Genomic DNA, 14,980 nt, shown 5'->3' on the forward strand with positions numbered 1-14,980 from the left:
TGGAATCGTACCTGGGGCAACCAGGGCCTCTGGCTCCCTAGGCGGGCTCACTAACCACTCAGCTATGGCCGCCTTTATAATACAATCATTTATATCTGCAAAGTAACTAGTAGTAAAGGTAGGGTAAGTGATTTTCTTTGGTTAAAATAAGTGTCAAATAGCTCTTTATTCTGATAGTACTCATTGCTATAGAGTGTTTGTTCAGTAAAAGGAGTCTCCTTGTCTCTCCAGCTCTTTATAAAACAGAAAGTTTAATTTCCAATTTTATCCAATCAGGATAGAGAACTCAATCAGGATATAGATTAAACAAGTGAAATTGGAAGTGATGACCAGGCAAAATGAGCAGGCAAAATTGGAACTGGAACACTATAAAAATGAAGCTTAAAAATGGGTACTTTCTCCTGATTGGCTGAGATTTTGACACCTACCGGAAAATGTATTTTCTGTTTATTAAAGAGCTGGAGAGACGGGGAGACTCCTGTTACTGAACAAACACTCTATTAGTCCAGGGGCCAACACTGATATTTTCACAAATTGGTACCACCTAAGGTGACCGTAAAGTTTTTGTATTTTTGTCTTCGTACATGTCTCTAGTTTATATTTTGGTATGATAACCCTTCCAATCGTGTAGCTTAATGGCAGTTATCACTACCTACCCCTATAGGAAAATGTGATGTATGTGAATCATTTATATGACTTCTAGTCTAGTTCTAGACAATACTTTTTGGAAAGCAATGGTCTTATAAACAGTTGGCCCTAAGGTGATTTTACCAGTAGAATCCATTTCTGCTGAGGAAATGTTGGTATTGTGCATATTTAATGAGATAATTTGCACATTTGTGGAAATAATTCCGGATCGGCCCAATGGTTTGCGAGATTAGCTAGGACAAACTGCTACAAGCTGTAGTTGTAATAGCTGGAAGGGAATATGTAACATCATAAAGATTGTGCAATTAGTGACAAGTTTTAGATTTTTGGCATGGTGTTAGGTGAGGGTGTAAGGTTTTCAAAAACCACCGCATACAAGTTGGGCTGGCCCACTAGTGGCCGGTATGCAGAAACTCCAATATTAGACGGGTCAGTATGGTTGAACCCCAAATATTTGATACAAATGTCTTTTTTCAATTGATTATGTTACTATTGGGCATGCTAAATAGCATACTAACAATCTAGGAACATTTTTATTCCGGAAAGGCGCCATTTTCAAGATGGCGCCATTTTCAAGACGGCTGCCGGGAGCTTAAAATGGCTATATCTCAATTACTATTCAACGTAAAAAGGTGGTTTTGATGTCTAACCCAGGGTTTAGGACTCAAGGAATGCAACTGAATCTGTGAAATTACCAACAGTTAATTATTTATAGCCAAATCCAAGGTGGCGTCCTAAGGTGGTGTCCCATTCTACTAAATTACTCAAAAACAACAAATTAACCTTTCTTATTTGTATTTTGTTATTGAAAATGAACATTATAACTCAAATTTAATATAGTCAAGTAAAGGTAAATGTTTTTGGAAGCATATTTCTATTACTAACCACAAAGTAATCCAGTAAGCCAAGTTAACCAGCCCATTATGCAGTAAGCACTTGTGTCATGCAGTCACTATTTATCATCATTCTCTGACTCCTCTGGAAGAAACTATTGTGGAATCGTCACATTCCTTAAGTTGACACAGTCCACAGACGGTGTGCAATTCAGAGAAGTTGTGTCCAAAGACCAGCTGATGGCAGTTTTAAAGTGTATAACATGGACCATTTAAAAGAAATCCTCAGACATATCAAGTGTTCTCAGGGGATATTCATCCATGCTGTGACTGGTTGTGACACAACTTCTGAGATTTTTTTCTGAGAAAAAGACTGCTTTCCATAAGCTTGTAAAAGTTGACCCTCCTTCGGTCTAGGGTGATCATAGCTGAATGGGTAGAGAGTCCCCCTGGGAAACTTAAGGTCCCAGGTTTGATTCCTGGCCCCAGCTATGTGTTGAGTTGTCCATGAGCAAGACACTTAACACATTGAATGCCAAAAACGGTCCGGTCCAAACGAGAAGTGCCGAAAACGGTCCGGACCGTTTTTGACCCAATTCTATTTTTATACATGTGGGCCACGTGGGGCGCTAAAACGAAACTTTGACATCACCCAATGAGTTTCTGAGAAGAAGAGGCTGGATCTGGCTCCATGTCAAAAATCCTTCCGGTCGGCGTTTTCAATGTTATCTCCTTGATTAAAAGCTTAATATCTCCATTTCTTTTTAATGTGGTGGAAACGAGCCGTTTCCGATCGGCGATCACGCTGCAATGGAGGGTCGCGTTAGAAATATTATTGTTCCAGGCGTTAGTCGGGACCCTCCGCCGTCTCGCACGCACGCTTTGTTTACATGCATTTCCGCGTCGGGGCTTCTCACAGCACTCAACGTATAACGCAAGTGGATGGAAGAAATGCTGGCACTCAACGTATAATATTTTAATAAACCTCTGGCACCCAATGTGTTAACCCCTAACTGCTCCCCAGAAAAAAAGGAATCAGAGGATGATGATGAATAGTGATTGTAGTCTGTTTAACCTTACTGGATTACTTGACAACAGTGTGGTTATTTAAGTAATTGTGTAAGTAGTAATAGATATATCTTATCTTACGTCCCCCTTTCTAAGTTGAATAGTAATATAACCATCCTCCATCGTGGACGGCATCTTGAAAATGACGCCTTTCCGAAATGTACATTTTCCTAGATTGTTAGTATGCTATTTAATTCAACCCCCAAATCAATTATTTGGGGGTTCAACCATACTGACCCGTCTAATATTGGAGTTTCTGCATACCGGCCACTAGTGGGCCAGCCCAACTTGTATGCAGTGGTTTTTGAAAACCTTACACCCTCACCTAACACCATGCCAAAAATCTAAAACTTGTCACTAATTGCACAATCTTTATGATGTTACATTCCCTTCCAGCTATTACAACTACAGCTTGTAGCAGTTTGTCTTAGCTAATCTCGCAAACCATTGGGCCGATCCGCACCAAATTGCTTGTGCACATTGCCAGTAGGTCACAGATGTATCTCCACTATTTTTATCTCACATATATATCACAATTTTTGAAATATCTAGCTGTAATTGTATTTTTCATGTAATTATTTCCACAAAATGTGTTCCAATATGCAAATGATCTCTTTAAATTTGCACCAACATTTCCTCAGCAGAAATGGATTCTACTGGTGAAATCACCTTAGGGCCAACTGTTTATAAGACCACTGCTTTCCAAAAAGTATTGTTTAGAAGTCATATAAATGATTCACATACATCACATTTTCCTATAGGGGTAGGTAGTGATAACTGCCATTAAGCTACAAGATTGGAAGGGTTATCATATCAAAACATAAACTAGAGACATGTACGAAGACAAAAATACAAAAAAATTACGGTCACCTTAGGTGGTACCAAAATCTGGCTTGGCCCCTGGACTATATAGCAATGATTACTATCAGAATATAGTGCTTTAACCTTTTAACAAAATACTTTTTGTTTTAACCAAAAAATATCACTTACCCTATCCTTAACTAAAGTTTTCAAATAATTGTAGTGGCGTAAAAGTACAATATTTGCCTCTGAGATGTAGTGGAGTAGAAGTAAAAGTATTGAAAATTGGAAATACTCAAGTAAAGTAATACATACTGTAGACTGGGCAAGGGGGCGAACCAGTGACCTTCTAGATAGCCAGATAGCCTCCCTACCCACTCAGCAGACGGCCACGTGCGTGCGTACGTGCGTGCACGCGTGCGTGTGTGTGTGTGTGTCTGTGTGTGTGTGTGTGTGTGTGATCATGTGCGTGCTTGTGTGTGTCTGTGTGGGTGATATAAAAAGCAAAACAGAGTGACATTGATCAAGGGAGGACAGAGAGTGAAAAGAGAGACAGCAGGGTTGCTAAAGCCTTTTGTTTTCCTCTCATTGTGACTGTGCTCTGCATGTCCCCCTAAAACAAAAACGTTTGAAGTCTGTTAAATAGGAGCAGGAGATTTGACTCCTTAAATAGTTCCAGTGGCTGAGAAAGAATGATTTAATCTGCCACGGGGAAATTAAACATACTGGAGGCTGGACTACAGCCACAGTGAGCAGAGCGGAGCTAGCTTTCATTGTTGATGGTGTTTTCGTGATGTTGTTCTTCATAGTTTTGTGTCGCTACCCTTGCTGTATCTTACAGTATTTATCTGCAACTGTACTTTAACTGATGTGCTGCCTCTGGCAACTGAATTTCCCTTGTGGGATCAATAAAGGTCTATCTATCTTCTCCATCTTTTATCTTAATATACAATCTGCAGTGGGATCGGTTAAAAAATGCACTCATAACTGTCAGAGTTAAATTAACAATGGGGACTTTACAGTGTACCAAATATGACCCTCAGCTAGTGATTTCCTCTGGCTGTTTTCAGAGAGACTGCTGAGTTGACTGCATCTTGAGCTCTGACCCTTAACGCAGGCTGCTGCAGCTCTGCTGTAGACATTAGTACAGTGTTTCTCAAACAATAGATCGGGACCTATTTTTGGGTCGCGGACCCATTCGTATGGGTCATGAGTATATCCCTTTTTGTTTCCTATGGAAAATGTTTTGTGTATGTTTTGTGTGTGTTTCAGGAAAAAAAAACTTTTAAGAAATTGTGAAAATAGCAGATCGGTTGGTTGTTCTCACTATTTCAGAAATAAGGCTTAAAAGTAATTTTAAAGTGATTTTCTTTGGTTAAAATAATAGTAATAATAGTACTCTGCCCATAATTCTCATTGCTATTGAGTGTTTGTTCAGTAACAGGAGTCTCCATGCCTCTCCAGCTCTTCATTAAACAGAAAATGCATTTTCAGGTCACGATACCAATTTATCCAATCGGGATAGAGAACTCAGACAGGATACAGATTAAACAAGTGAAATTGGAAGTGGAAATGACACAAAGAAATGAGCAGACAAAATTGGAACTGGAACACTATAAAAATGAAGCTGATGAATGGGTACTCTTTGTCACATATTATACCCGAAAATGTAGACACCAAATGTATCTTTTGGGTCTGGAGCTGAAAGGTTTGGGAGGCCCTGCATTAGTGGAAGCTCTGCTACTGTAATGACTTGGACCTCCAGTATGATCCTGCTGCTGAAAGAACAACATGCATCTGGATGGCAGCGGGCCAAGAAGACTTTTACACTCAGTCAGAAGTCCCTGGAAAGGCTGTGACCTCAAACCAAACCGATGGTGGAAAGCAACAAGGTACATTTACTCAAGTACAGTACTTAAGTGCAATTTTGAGGTACTTTTACTTTATTTGAGCATGTCCATTTTTCAATAGGCCTACTTTGTACAGTAATTAATTCTACTCCATTACACCACAACTCGTTGTGAGCTTGTAGATCTGCTATTTTCGAAAGATTTTGAGAACTTTTGAAAACATATTAAATGGGACATTCTGTATTAAGGGCTACTTTTGCTTTTGGTACAACAGGTATATTTCGATGTCAATACCTTTGCACTTTTACTCCAGTAAAATTTCAAATACAGGACTTTTACTTTCTTTTAAACAATTGAGTACTTTTTCCACCACTGCCTCAAGCCCAAAACACCCAGAGAGAAGAACCAAAGCCAGGTTATCATGCAGCTACATGCACACTGACTCACATGCTTGATGAAGAGTTGGGCCAGTCGTTCTGGTTCACCCACACATTTCTCCAGCTCTCCCAGGAAGTAGCTGTGTGACACAGAGGGCCGAATGTCAGGCAGGAATTATCACTCAGCTAAACACACAGGCTACTGTACTGTATGATCTCACACACACACACACACACACACACACACACACACACACGCACGCACACGCACACGCACACGCACACGCACACGCACACGCACACGCACACGTGCACACACGCACGGCCAAATGTCAGGCAGGAATTATCACTCAGCTAAACTCATAGGCTACTGTACTGTATGATCTCACACGCACACACACATGCACACGTGCACATACACACGCACGCACGCACGCACACACGCACGCACGCACGCAGCCACGCACGCAGCCACGCACGCACACACGCACACACGCACACACATACACACACACGTAGGTTTGTATTACTATACTTGTGAGGTATTGTGATCATAATTTTAGGAGGGCATTGAAAGTAGCCGGAAATAGCAGAAAAATAGCCGCGCGTTGTGAGCTTGTAGGCTTTTTGTCGGTGTGAAACATCGCCCACAGCTATGTATAATACAGGGAAAACTCTAACTTCAAGCCCTAAACATAACCTCTAAATGCCTAATCCTAACCCTATAACTCCAACATGAATATTTTCCTATTTGTAAGCCTAAAATAAAATAAAATAAACATTTCTCTTGTGAGGACCAGGGAAATGGTCCTCACAAGTATAGTAATTCAACTACACACACACACATGCACGCATGCCTGCACACGCGCGCACGCACACACACGCACGCACGCACGCACGCACGCACGCACGCACGCACGCACGCACGCACGCACGCACGCACGCACGCACGCACGCACGCACGCACGCACGCACGCACGCACGCACGCACGCACGCACGCACGCACGCACGCACGCACGCACGCACGCACGCACACACACACACACACACACACACACACACACACACACACACACACACACACACACACACACACACACACACACACACACACACACACACACACACACACACACACACACACACAGGAAGTAGCAAAGAGTCGCATGGGACTTGACACACATGCTGGACCACTAATGTGTACTCACACACACGTCTTGGTGGAACAGGAAAACGCTTCACATACACTTTGTTCTTATGAAAACACACACAGAAAAATGCAAGTGAAAAAGGAGACAGAACATGAGATAAGGGAAGTGGGGCGGAGGCGTGTGACTCACTCCTTATGCCAGTCATAAATCTGGTGGATGTTTCCAAACACTATTTTGTCCCTCCCTTTCATGTCTTCTGGAACCCCTTGGTTGGCCATGGTGCCCATGTAGCCCTGTCAGATCACAATCACAATCACCTTTAATTGTCACATCACAGGCTTACAGGTGTAAAACAGTGGGTGAAATTTGTTTATGCTCCATTGTTTCTATTGTTTCCAGAAAAAAAAAAAGAAAAGGGAGGAAAGCAAAGGGGGAAAAAAATAATAATCTAAAACAAGGCTATCTATATATTTAAACATAGGCTGACATATCCATCCTGTACAGTATGACATTAGTTAGACATAAGGTGCATGAGCATAGCAGCAGGTATATACTAGAAACCAGCTTCTAAATGTTGCTTATCATAAGCTTTTGTGAAGGAGGCCGATGCACACCCCAAGGGTTATCATAAGCTGCAATCCACTTCTAGTGAATAAAACATTATTATAACCAATCTGTATATTAGAGAGTATGTTAATACAACAGGGGTCTTCAACGTTTTTCAGGCCAAGGACCACTTAGCTGAGAGAGACTACATATTGGATTCATGTTAAATGTGTATTTTCAGACATTTAACGACTTAAACCCTCAATTCTTTGTGAAGTTGACCGTGACTCGGTGCTTGGTCTGCCCTGTACACCTCTTCACCGAAAATAGCCGATCACAACTTTTCGGCTAATGTTCCGCCCCAGAATAGGGATGCAAGGGTTCAAGTGGTTAATGTAAAAATAAAATAATAAATTCCCTATCACACAAATATTTGGCAGCCCCCGTGCAGTATCTCTGAGGACCCCCTAGGGGGCACGGACCCCCTGTTGAAGACCCCTGTAATACAATATAACTATAACACAACTGTGGTGGTTGTAGTTGGTCTCCCTGCTCTTCTATTGAGAAATGTAGGATAAATGGGTAGATCACTACTGGTTTATAAGAGGTATTGCATGAAGCTCAAAGCATAGCATGAGAGACCCGAGTTCGAATCCCGGGTGGGACATAAATCGTACAGATTTGCAGTTGCAACTTTTTCAGTGAAGAATGACATATACCTCTACTATGAGCCCCAGGTCTTCCACATACAACCGTTCTGTCTCTATCAGCTCTGTCAGCACGTATCTGAGAAGAGAAAGAGAATGAGGGAGAGAGAGAGACGATAAGCTGCATGAAAAATAGTGGAAGGAAATAAATATTAACATAATAATTAATCTATCTATAAATGCATGAAATCTGTGTGTGTGTGTCTGTCTCGCACATAACTTGAGGATCTTCCAACCGATTGACTTCAAACTTGTGTGTCTCCAATGTGTATCTCAGACTTCATGTGTGCATGGATTGTATAACATATCTACAGTATGTGGTGTGAATCCAAATCTGGGCAAGGTTTCACCCGATAAAATTACGAAGTTAAATATTTCAAAAAGTCTAAAACCTATTTGAAAGAATATTCATCGGCTTGCGGGATTCGCTTCAGGCACACAGACCAACAGACAGACCCTCTTATAGATGCCACGCCGTAAAAAGGGTGAATTCATCGAACGCATCGTACACCCGGACAGCATAGGGTTTCCCACCCCCTGAATATGACCTGAGATAAATTGCTTGTGTGAATGTGAATATGGTCAATTATTGGAGGTCTGGATCTCCAGTAATGGTCTTAAATCTGTGTTCATGTAAAGGTTAAACACCTACATGCTCTTCTCTAAGGCTAATTTTCGGTCCTCTTCGCTGTCCACTGTAGCATCGTTAAAGGTGCAGCAGTCTTCTCCTGGGATAACGTTGGATTCGGATTGGTCGCTCTGCAAAAGAGGAAGGACATATAATACATGCAGTGGTGCAGTACATAATACGTTCTGCAGCAGGACTGTATCAACAACGCAGTGTTGGATGGATGGATGTCTAACATGAGAAACCTCGGCGAATGGCCTCCTCAGACCTGCGGTATGAGACAGTAGTGGTCTGCGGTGCAGCCAGTGGGCACGGCTCAGACAGTCGCTGAAATAATTAGGCTGCATCAGCAGCTATACGGCAACTTCTGATCCAGGAAGCAGACGGCCACGCCAGGGTGAGGAAATGAGAGGGACAAGCCAGGCGAGGAACTTGTGGGCTATTAACCAGTCTGTTGGGTAATCCATCATTTATCATTTATCCCCCTTCGGAAAAATGCTGCCGCTCCAAACCCCAAGTAACCCTACTGTATAGCAATAAGGACGTCTTCGCGTGTTTCTGTTCGGCTGAGGCTCGTACCGTGCATATAAAGAAAGTGGAGTATTAGTTGTGATTGATGGAGTCGAATTATGAGCCGCACTGAAGCAAACAATGAGATAGCTGAGGCTGTGTGAAAAGGTCTAAGCTGACAGACTATGGTTGAGAGAGAGTTATTATATGCTGAATATATTAGTCGTCACCTATAGCTCAGTGTAATCTCCTAATATGAATGTGAAAATGTAATCCTCCTCCCATAGTCTCCCCTATCTGCGCTACCTTTCATTCCCTCCCTTAGTGCACTGAAGGATAATCCTTCTATTCAGTCAGTTTGTAGGTCACAACTCACTCTGTGTTTTCTTCTCACGCATTGCATGTAAAATGTTGATTTCACCCCATCTTACCCTTACTATACAGGCTTAACTGACTGACCACGCACCTCTAGACACACTGTACATACTGTGTACACAGTAATGTCATGAGTTTTGAGTGTAAGAATGGACCCGTAAAGGTTCACAAACGTGTTACTTGTTACTACTAAAACGCTTGACTCCTCCTCTCCTACTTGCATTTGCTGAGATTTTGCACTACTGTAAATCCTTCCACTATACGATGTAAAATACACTTAACATAACAGCTGAGAGCATGCACTACTGTAAATCCTGAGATTTCTGAGAATTTGCATATTTGAACATTTTCAGGAAATGACAAAAACAAAACAAAACGTGGAGTTAGGAGGTTTTGTTCATCATTGATAAGAACAGCTAAACCTCATCGTGAGGTCAAAAGGGGGTGGAGCCTGGAGTCAGCAAAACCAGCTAACTCCACCCCCCTTTGGTGGAGTTAGCTGGTTTAGCAGAAAGTTTGAGGATCCAATGGATTTAGCTGGTTTTGTCAGAAGCGCTTTTTAATACTTTTCATTGGTTCAATATTTTTTTAATCAACACAGACGTAAAGGGTGTTCAATAGCACTGATTTATGGGGGAAAAAATGCAAAAGCGGAAAAAAATTGCTGTCTGCCGGACAGCAACGAATATATGTCATTCATAGAAATAACAGATTTTGATCTGTAAAATGTGTATCAGCTCTTTTCTGCTAGATTTAAGGTTTGTTCTAAATATACAGTATGTCTGCCCAAATAACTTACTTTACTCATTCATTGATTTAATTGTTATGCTTAATTTATACTCGTCGTACAATGGTGTCCCGCACTGAAAATAGACAATATACAAGCTCCCAAAGCGTCAGTGCGATATGTTGTGAGCTTGCAGAGCTGCTACTTTCGGCGCAGGACTCTTTACTTGCTGCCTTGCTAGCTGGAATGAATCCTTAAGTTCTCCCTCAGAGCCCCCTTTTCACTCTCAACCTTCCCCCCTCAATCTTGAAGGCACATGAACCTATTGTCCAAACTCCACTGGCCCCTTCCTCACCCAGCCCCAAGGCTTCTCCTGTTCTCCTTCCAATTTTGGTGTCTTCCTTTGCATCCCTTCAAACCCCCAGCAGCACCCCCACACAACCCCCACCACCCCCCAGCTCTGACCCTGTTTCTGCCTGCCTGGCTGCGTGATCACTTCCAGATGCTGTCTGGAAAAGCCCACAGGATTGATTCCACCACACAGAGCTTTTGAAAGCTAATCAGCACTGTAAAGAGTTTTCAGAGAAAGGTGGTGTAGCGTGTGTGTGTGTGTGTGTGTGTGTGTGTGTGTGTGTGTGTGTGTGTGTGTGTGTGTGTGTGTGTGTGTGTGTGTGTGTGTGTGTGTGTGTGTGTGTGTGCGTGTGTGCCTGTGTGTGTGTGTGTGTGTGTGTGTGTGCATGCATGCGTGTTTATGCCTGAATGTGTGTGGTCTTTAAAGTGTTTGGAAGGTTACTTACAGTACACATACAGTACATTGTGTGAGTAACCTAATTAATTGCAGATTGAATTGCAAAACTGCTCAAGTTTTGTTTTGTAATTGAATCCATTTACATAAAAAATGTATCAGTAAGTAAAACCAACAATCAGGATATTGGATGTTGCCACCCATAAATACATTAATACATTTTCAAGAAATGACTGCCGACATGCATACATTTTAACCCATTTACACCTGAGGCTGATTAAAGAAACGCCTTCTAAATCCTAACATAAGTTTTCTGAAAAACTTGTAATAAAAAAATGTTAAAATAAATGATGTGACACAGATGCTTGAAAGGTGTAACAACGTATAAGTTTGACAGGTCTATGCTGTTTAGTCATTTAGGCATTTGCCATAGTGTATAGCCTAATGATAGTATTCGATTTTCTTAGCTAACGCACATCGACTGGTGGGTGCTGGGCTAAAGAGGCTTCAGTTAAAAAGATAGAGCCCTTTTACCTGCTTTAGTAAAAGCAGGTAAAAGGTACTTCTTTATTACAAAAAGGCTGACAACGTTTTGATCCGCTGTGGATCTTGAAGAAGATCCAGATGTTAGTAGCCAAACTATGACATCAGCACTATGACCTCAGTCATTGTGGCCCAATCCAACCTCCATTGACTTCCCCAGGCAACCATAGCTGGTTAGTGAGCCCGCCTGGGGAGCCAGAGGCCCTGGTTGTCCCAGGTACGATTCCAGCAATGTGTCGATGGGGTTCAGCGTCTTGCTAAAGGACATTTCGACACTAACTCTGGGGGAGCCCAGGATCGAACTGGGAACCTCACGGTTGCCATCTGGCCACTCTACCCCTGAGCCACTGCCGCCCCGTATATGCAAATATACTGTGACAAAAAACACCCCAAGCATTTATTATTATTATTATTATTCCAGTATCAAATTATTAAAGTTTTAAATAGTTAAATATTTCATGAAGTATCCAAATATAATTATGTGAAAATATGATACTAAAACTGTGATTAATATGGAGGCAGGTATATACAGTACGTAGATAGATAGATAGATAGATAGATAGATAGATAGATAGATAGATAGATAGATAGATAGATAGATAGATAGATAGATAGATAGATAGATAGATAGATAGATAGATAGATAGATAGATAGATAGATAGATAGATAGATAGATAGATAGATAGATAGATAGATAGATAGAAGAAAATCAGTCAACATGTGTACTGTGTATGCATGCCCATTCATGTGCAAGCGAGCTGGCCAGGCTGAAAGAAAGAAAGAAAGAGAAGTTGTTCCATTCCTTACCTGACTGTGTGAATCGTGCAGAAGGTCAGATAAGGGTGTTTGCCTGAGTGGTTGCACTGGAGAAAGCGCTGTAGGAGTCAGCGGACCATCATTCCTCTCCTGTACAAGACAAAATTGATGGCAGACATGAGCGACAAAGATAAATATATACACAACAAAGTGAACCCTCTTCATGCATCTTTAAATAGGTTTTGAAATGGATTCACCGACTCTCACCGTGTCTGTCTGTGTTACGGGGAGGATGGTATAGTCAGGCTGTTCTATGGTCCTTCCCTGAGTCTGTCCATCGGGAGAGAGGGCAGAGGTAGACTTCCCTTCTGCCTTGGTCATTAGCTTGTCACCCTTACCCCCTCCTCCTCCTCCTCCTCCTCTGGCTTCAGAGCTAAGCTTGCGGACTGGGTTGGTGAGCCACTTCTTCAGGGCACTGACGGCGTGCCGTGACCCTCCCGGTGAGGACTGCGAGCTGGAGGCGCCTGAGGCCTGGAGAGGCATAGGGCCGAATGTGGGAGGGATGCTACCCTCACTCCCTGCTGCAGAGTAGGATTCTACCCAAGTGGGAGAGAGAAGCAGATGGAAAAAGATCATGTGAAATTCTATGAGGGTGGGTAAAAAGTGAAATAGCTAATTATAGGGTATAGAAATTCTCTTAGGTCAGATACTGTAGAGTAGACTGTGGATCTCCGTACAAAAATGTAGTTCAATTTCCTGCTTTAAGCCCTAACTGTAACTTCGGCAACTGCAGTTACTGTGCCTGCCAGGCCTGAATGATTAACAACACGGAGGGAATATTGCTCTGATGGGTAACAGCTGGTATATCAAAGGAGCAAAGAGGCAAGTTGTCCCATTTTCAAGTGTCTTGAAACTTTTGGTGGCAACAACCAACGTCTGTGTTAGGAGATGTGCTGTAATATCGGCGAGCTCATTCAGTGCCAAACTTATTTCTGGCTTTATCACCCCTGTGCCAAGGCCAAAAATACATTGTAAAAAAAAAATGCTTAGGAGCCGAGATACAGCCTTTTTCAGTAAGAAGTTAAACAAGAAGTGAATGGAGCAGCAAATCTTTTTTTTTTTTTCATGACGTCGGCGACGTCATTGGCACTCTGGGCTTTTAAAACAACTAGAATGAAGCCTTAGCCGATAGTCTATAATGATCTCCTCTCATACCACGACAAGCCAATCTTCAGACATGTGTGAATATGCCTTATCTGAACCCACTACACTACTGCACTGTATCTCACCCATTAAGACCGGGAACGCATCGGTGTCATTTTAAGATTTCTTTGGCTATTCAAAAATAGCAGATATGCAAGGTCATAGCGCGGCACTGAGTGCCACGCTATGAGCTTGTAGATCTGCTATTTTTGAAAAATTGTGAACAAATATATATATATTTTTAAACTGTTTGGATTTAGAAAACATTTTTAGAATCGGTCTCAGGTCTTAATGGGTTAATATCTTTAACTTACATACATATACATATATGATATATTTCTGTCGTATGATATATTTCACATGGAGTTTCAATGTGCTTCAAAATCAACCATGACAAAACATATAAGAAAATAGGAACTAGGGATGCACGACTAATCGATCATCATATCAGTATCGGTAAAATGCAATAGCGGTATCGAACCGATATCAAAATAATATATCGGTTTTAGCCAATATTTTCTTTTATAATATTTATGTTTGAATGTGAAGCTGAAAAAGATGTTTGTGATGATGAATGCTGCAGGTTCAGTCAGTGTTTTTTCTGGAAAACTTTTAAAAGGGTCAACAATTTGGGAGATTTTAAAATAAAAATACTACATTTACATTATATGAACTCATATGTGCATCAGTAGGCCTAACAAATCAGGTAATAAGAATGCACTGTCTATTAGAAGTCTGAATCTGCAGAACTGATGACACCCTACTGGAAACTAGTGACTGAAGGCACCATAACCTGATTAGAATTTATTCTAGGTTTATAGAGGATGCCTTTATATCTGATACATTTGAACTTACTATATTACAGCATATTATCTTCTAATAGAATGTGGATGATGAGAAAAGCATAAAAAGAATCATCAAGCCAGCCAGAGAGGGATCAGATTCAGCACATCTCAGACATTTCCTGAACTGTGTGATCCAAAGGTATTCCTGATTGACCTGTCATGTCCTATCCGCTATAACGTTCGCTTCATGCAACTCAGCATGGGCTCCTGCATGAGCTGTCACTCGTTTACACCACAGAACGATTCAGCTTTCAGTCTAAGCCTGTGGATTATGTGAAATGGGTACAACAACCTCAAACATACTGTTCTAATTAAATACCCTGACATTAACATTTCATTACATTCTGCTGATCCAAGTGAAGCAAACCGTTTCAGGAATCCTATGTTGTCACTCTGGCCACCCCCCAGAAGCCCATATTTTCTGTCAGCACTTTTATACAAAAAAAAAGGGAAAAAAAGCTGAGGGCCCTGGAGAAAAGCTGAGACAGATATTTGGCCAAATTGTCCAATTGCAATTGTTCAAGGAGGCAGCACATGATAGACAGTAAAAAATATGGCCCTTTCTCTCCACTGTATGATCACCTCAGTTCTCCTCTCGTTTTATCCCGAAAACCAGTTCCAGAATTCCACTGAATGAATTTCCTCACTGCAATGGACATCAGTAG

The 14,980-nt window shown here is 41.6% G+C and overlaps 2 protein-coding genes across 7 annotated transcripts in view; both read right to left on the minus strand.

The window, feature by feature from the left end:
• LOC308081637 (small ribosomal subunit protein eS26) overlaps positions 1-14,980 on the minus strand; it is a 127,757-nt gene that overhangs the window by 26,528 nt on the left and 86,249 nt on the right. The window lies entirely within an intron of this gene.
• The window catches only part of arhgef25b (Rho guanine nucleotide exchange factor (GEF) 25b), a 34,214-nt gene that overhangs the window by 6,837 nt on the left and 12,397 nt on the right, over positions 1-14,980 (minus strand). For all 5 annotated transcript variants that reach the window (XM_080423193.1, XM_080423197.1, XM_080423196.1 and 2 more), the window contains 6 exons: positions 12,535-12,863; positions 12,319-12,417; positions 8,635-8,741; positions 7,995-8,061; positions 6,919-7,022; positions 5,648-5,717 (listed from right to left, as the gene is read on the minus strand). In XM_080423193.1, coding sequence (XP_080279319.1) covers positions 5,648-5,717; positions 6,919-7,022; positions 7,995-8,061; positions 8,635-8,741; positions 12,319-12,417; positions 12,535-12,863 — 776 coding nt within the window. The remainder of the gene's footprint in view (positions 1-5,647; positions 5,718-6,918; positions 7,023-7,994; positions 8,062-8,634; positions 8,742-12,318; positions 12,418-12,534; positions 12,864-14,980) is intronic.

Source organism: Gymnoscopelus braueri, assembly GCF_963280865.1.
Source record: "Gymnoscopelus braueri genome assembly, chromosome: 3".
Lineage (NCBI taxonomy): Eukaryota > Metazoa > Chordata > Actinopteri > Myctophiformes > Myctophidae > Gymnoscopelus > Gymnoscopelus braueri.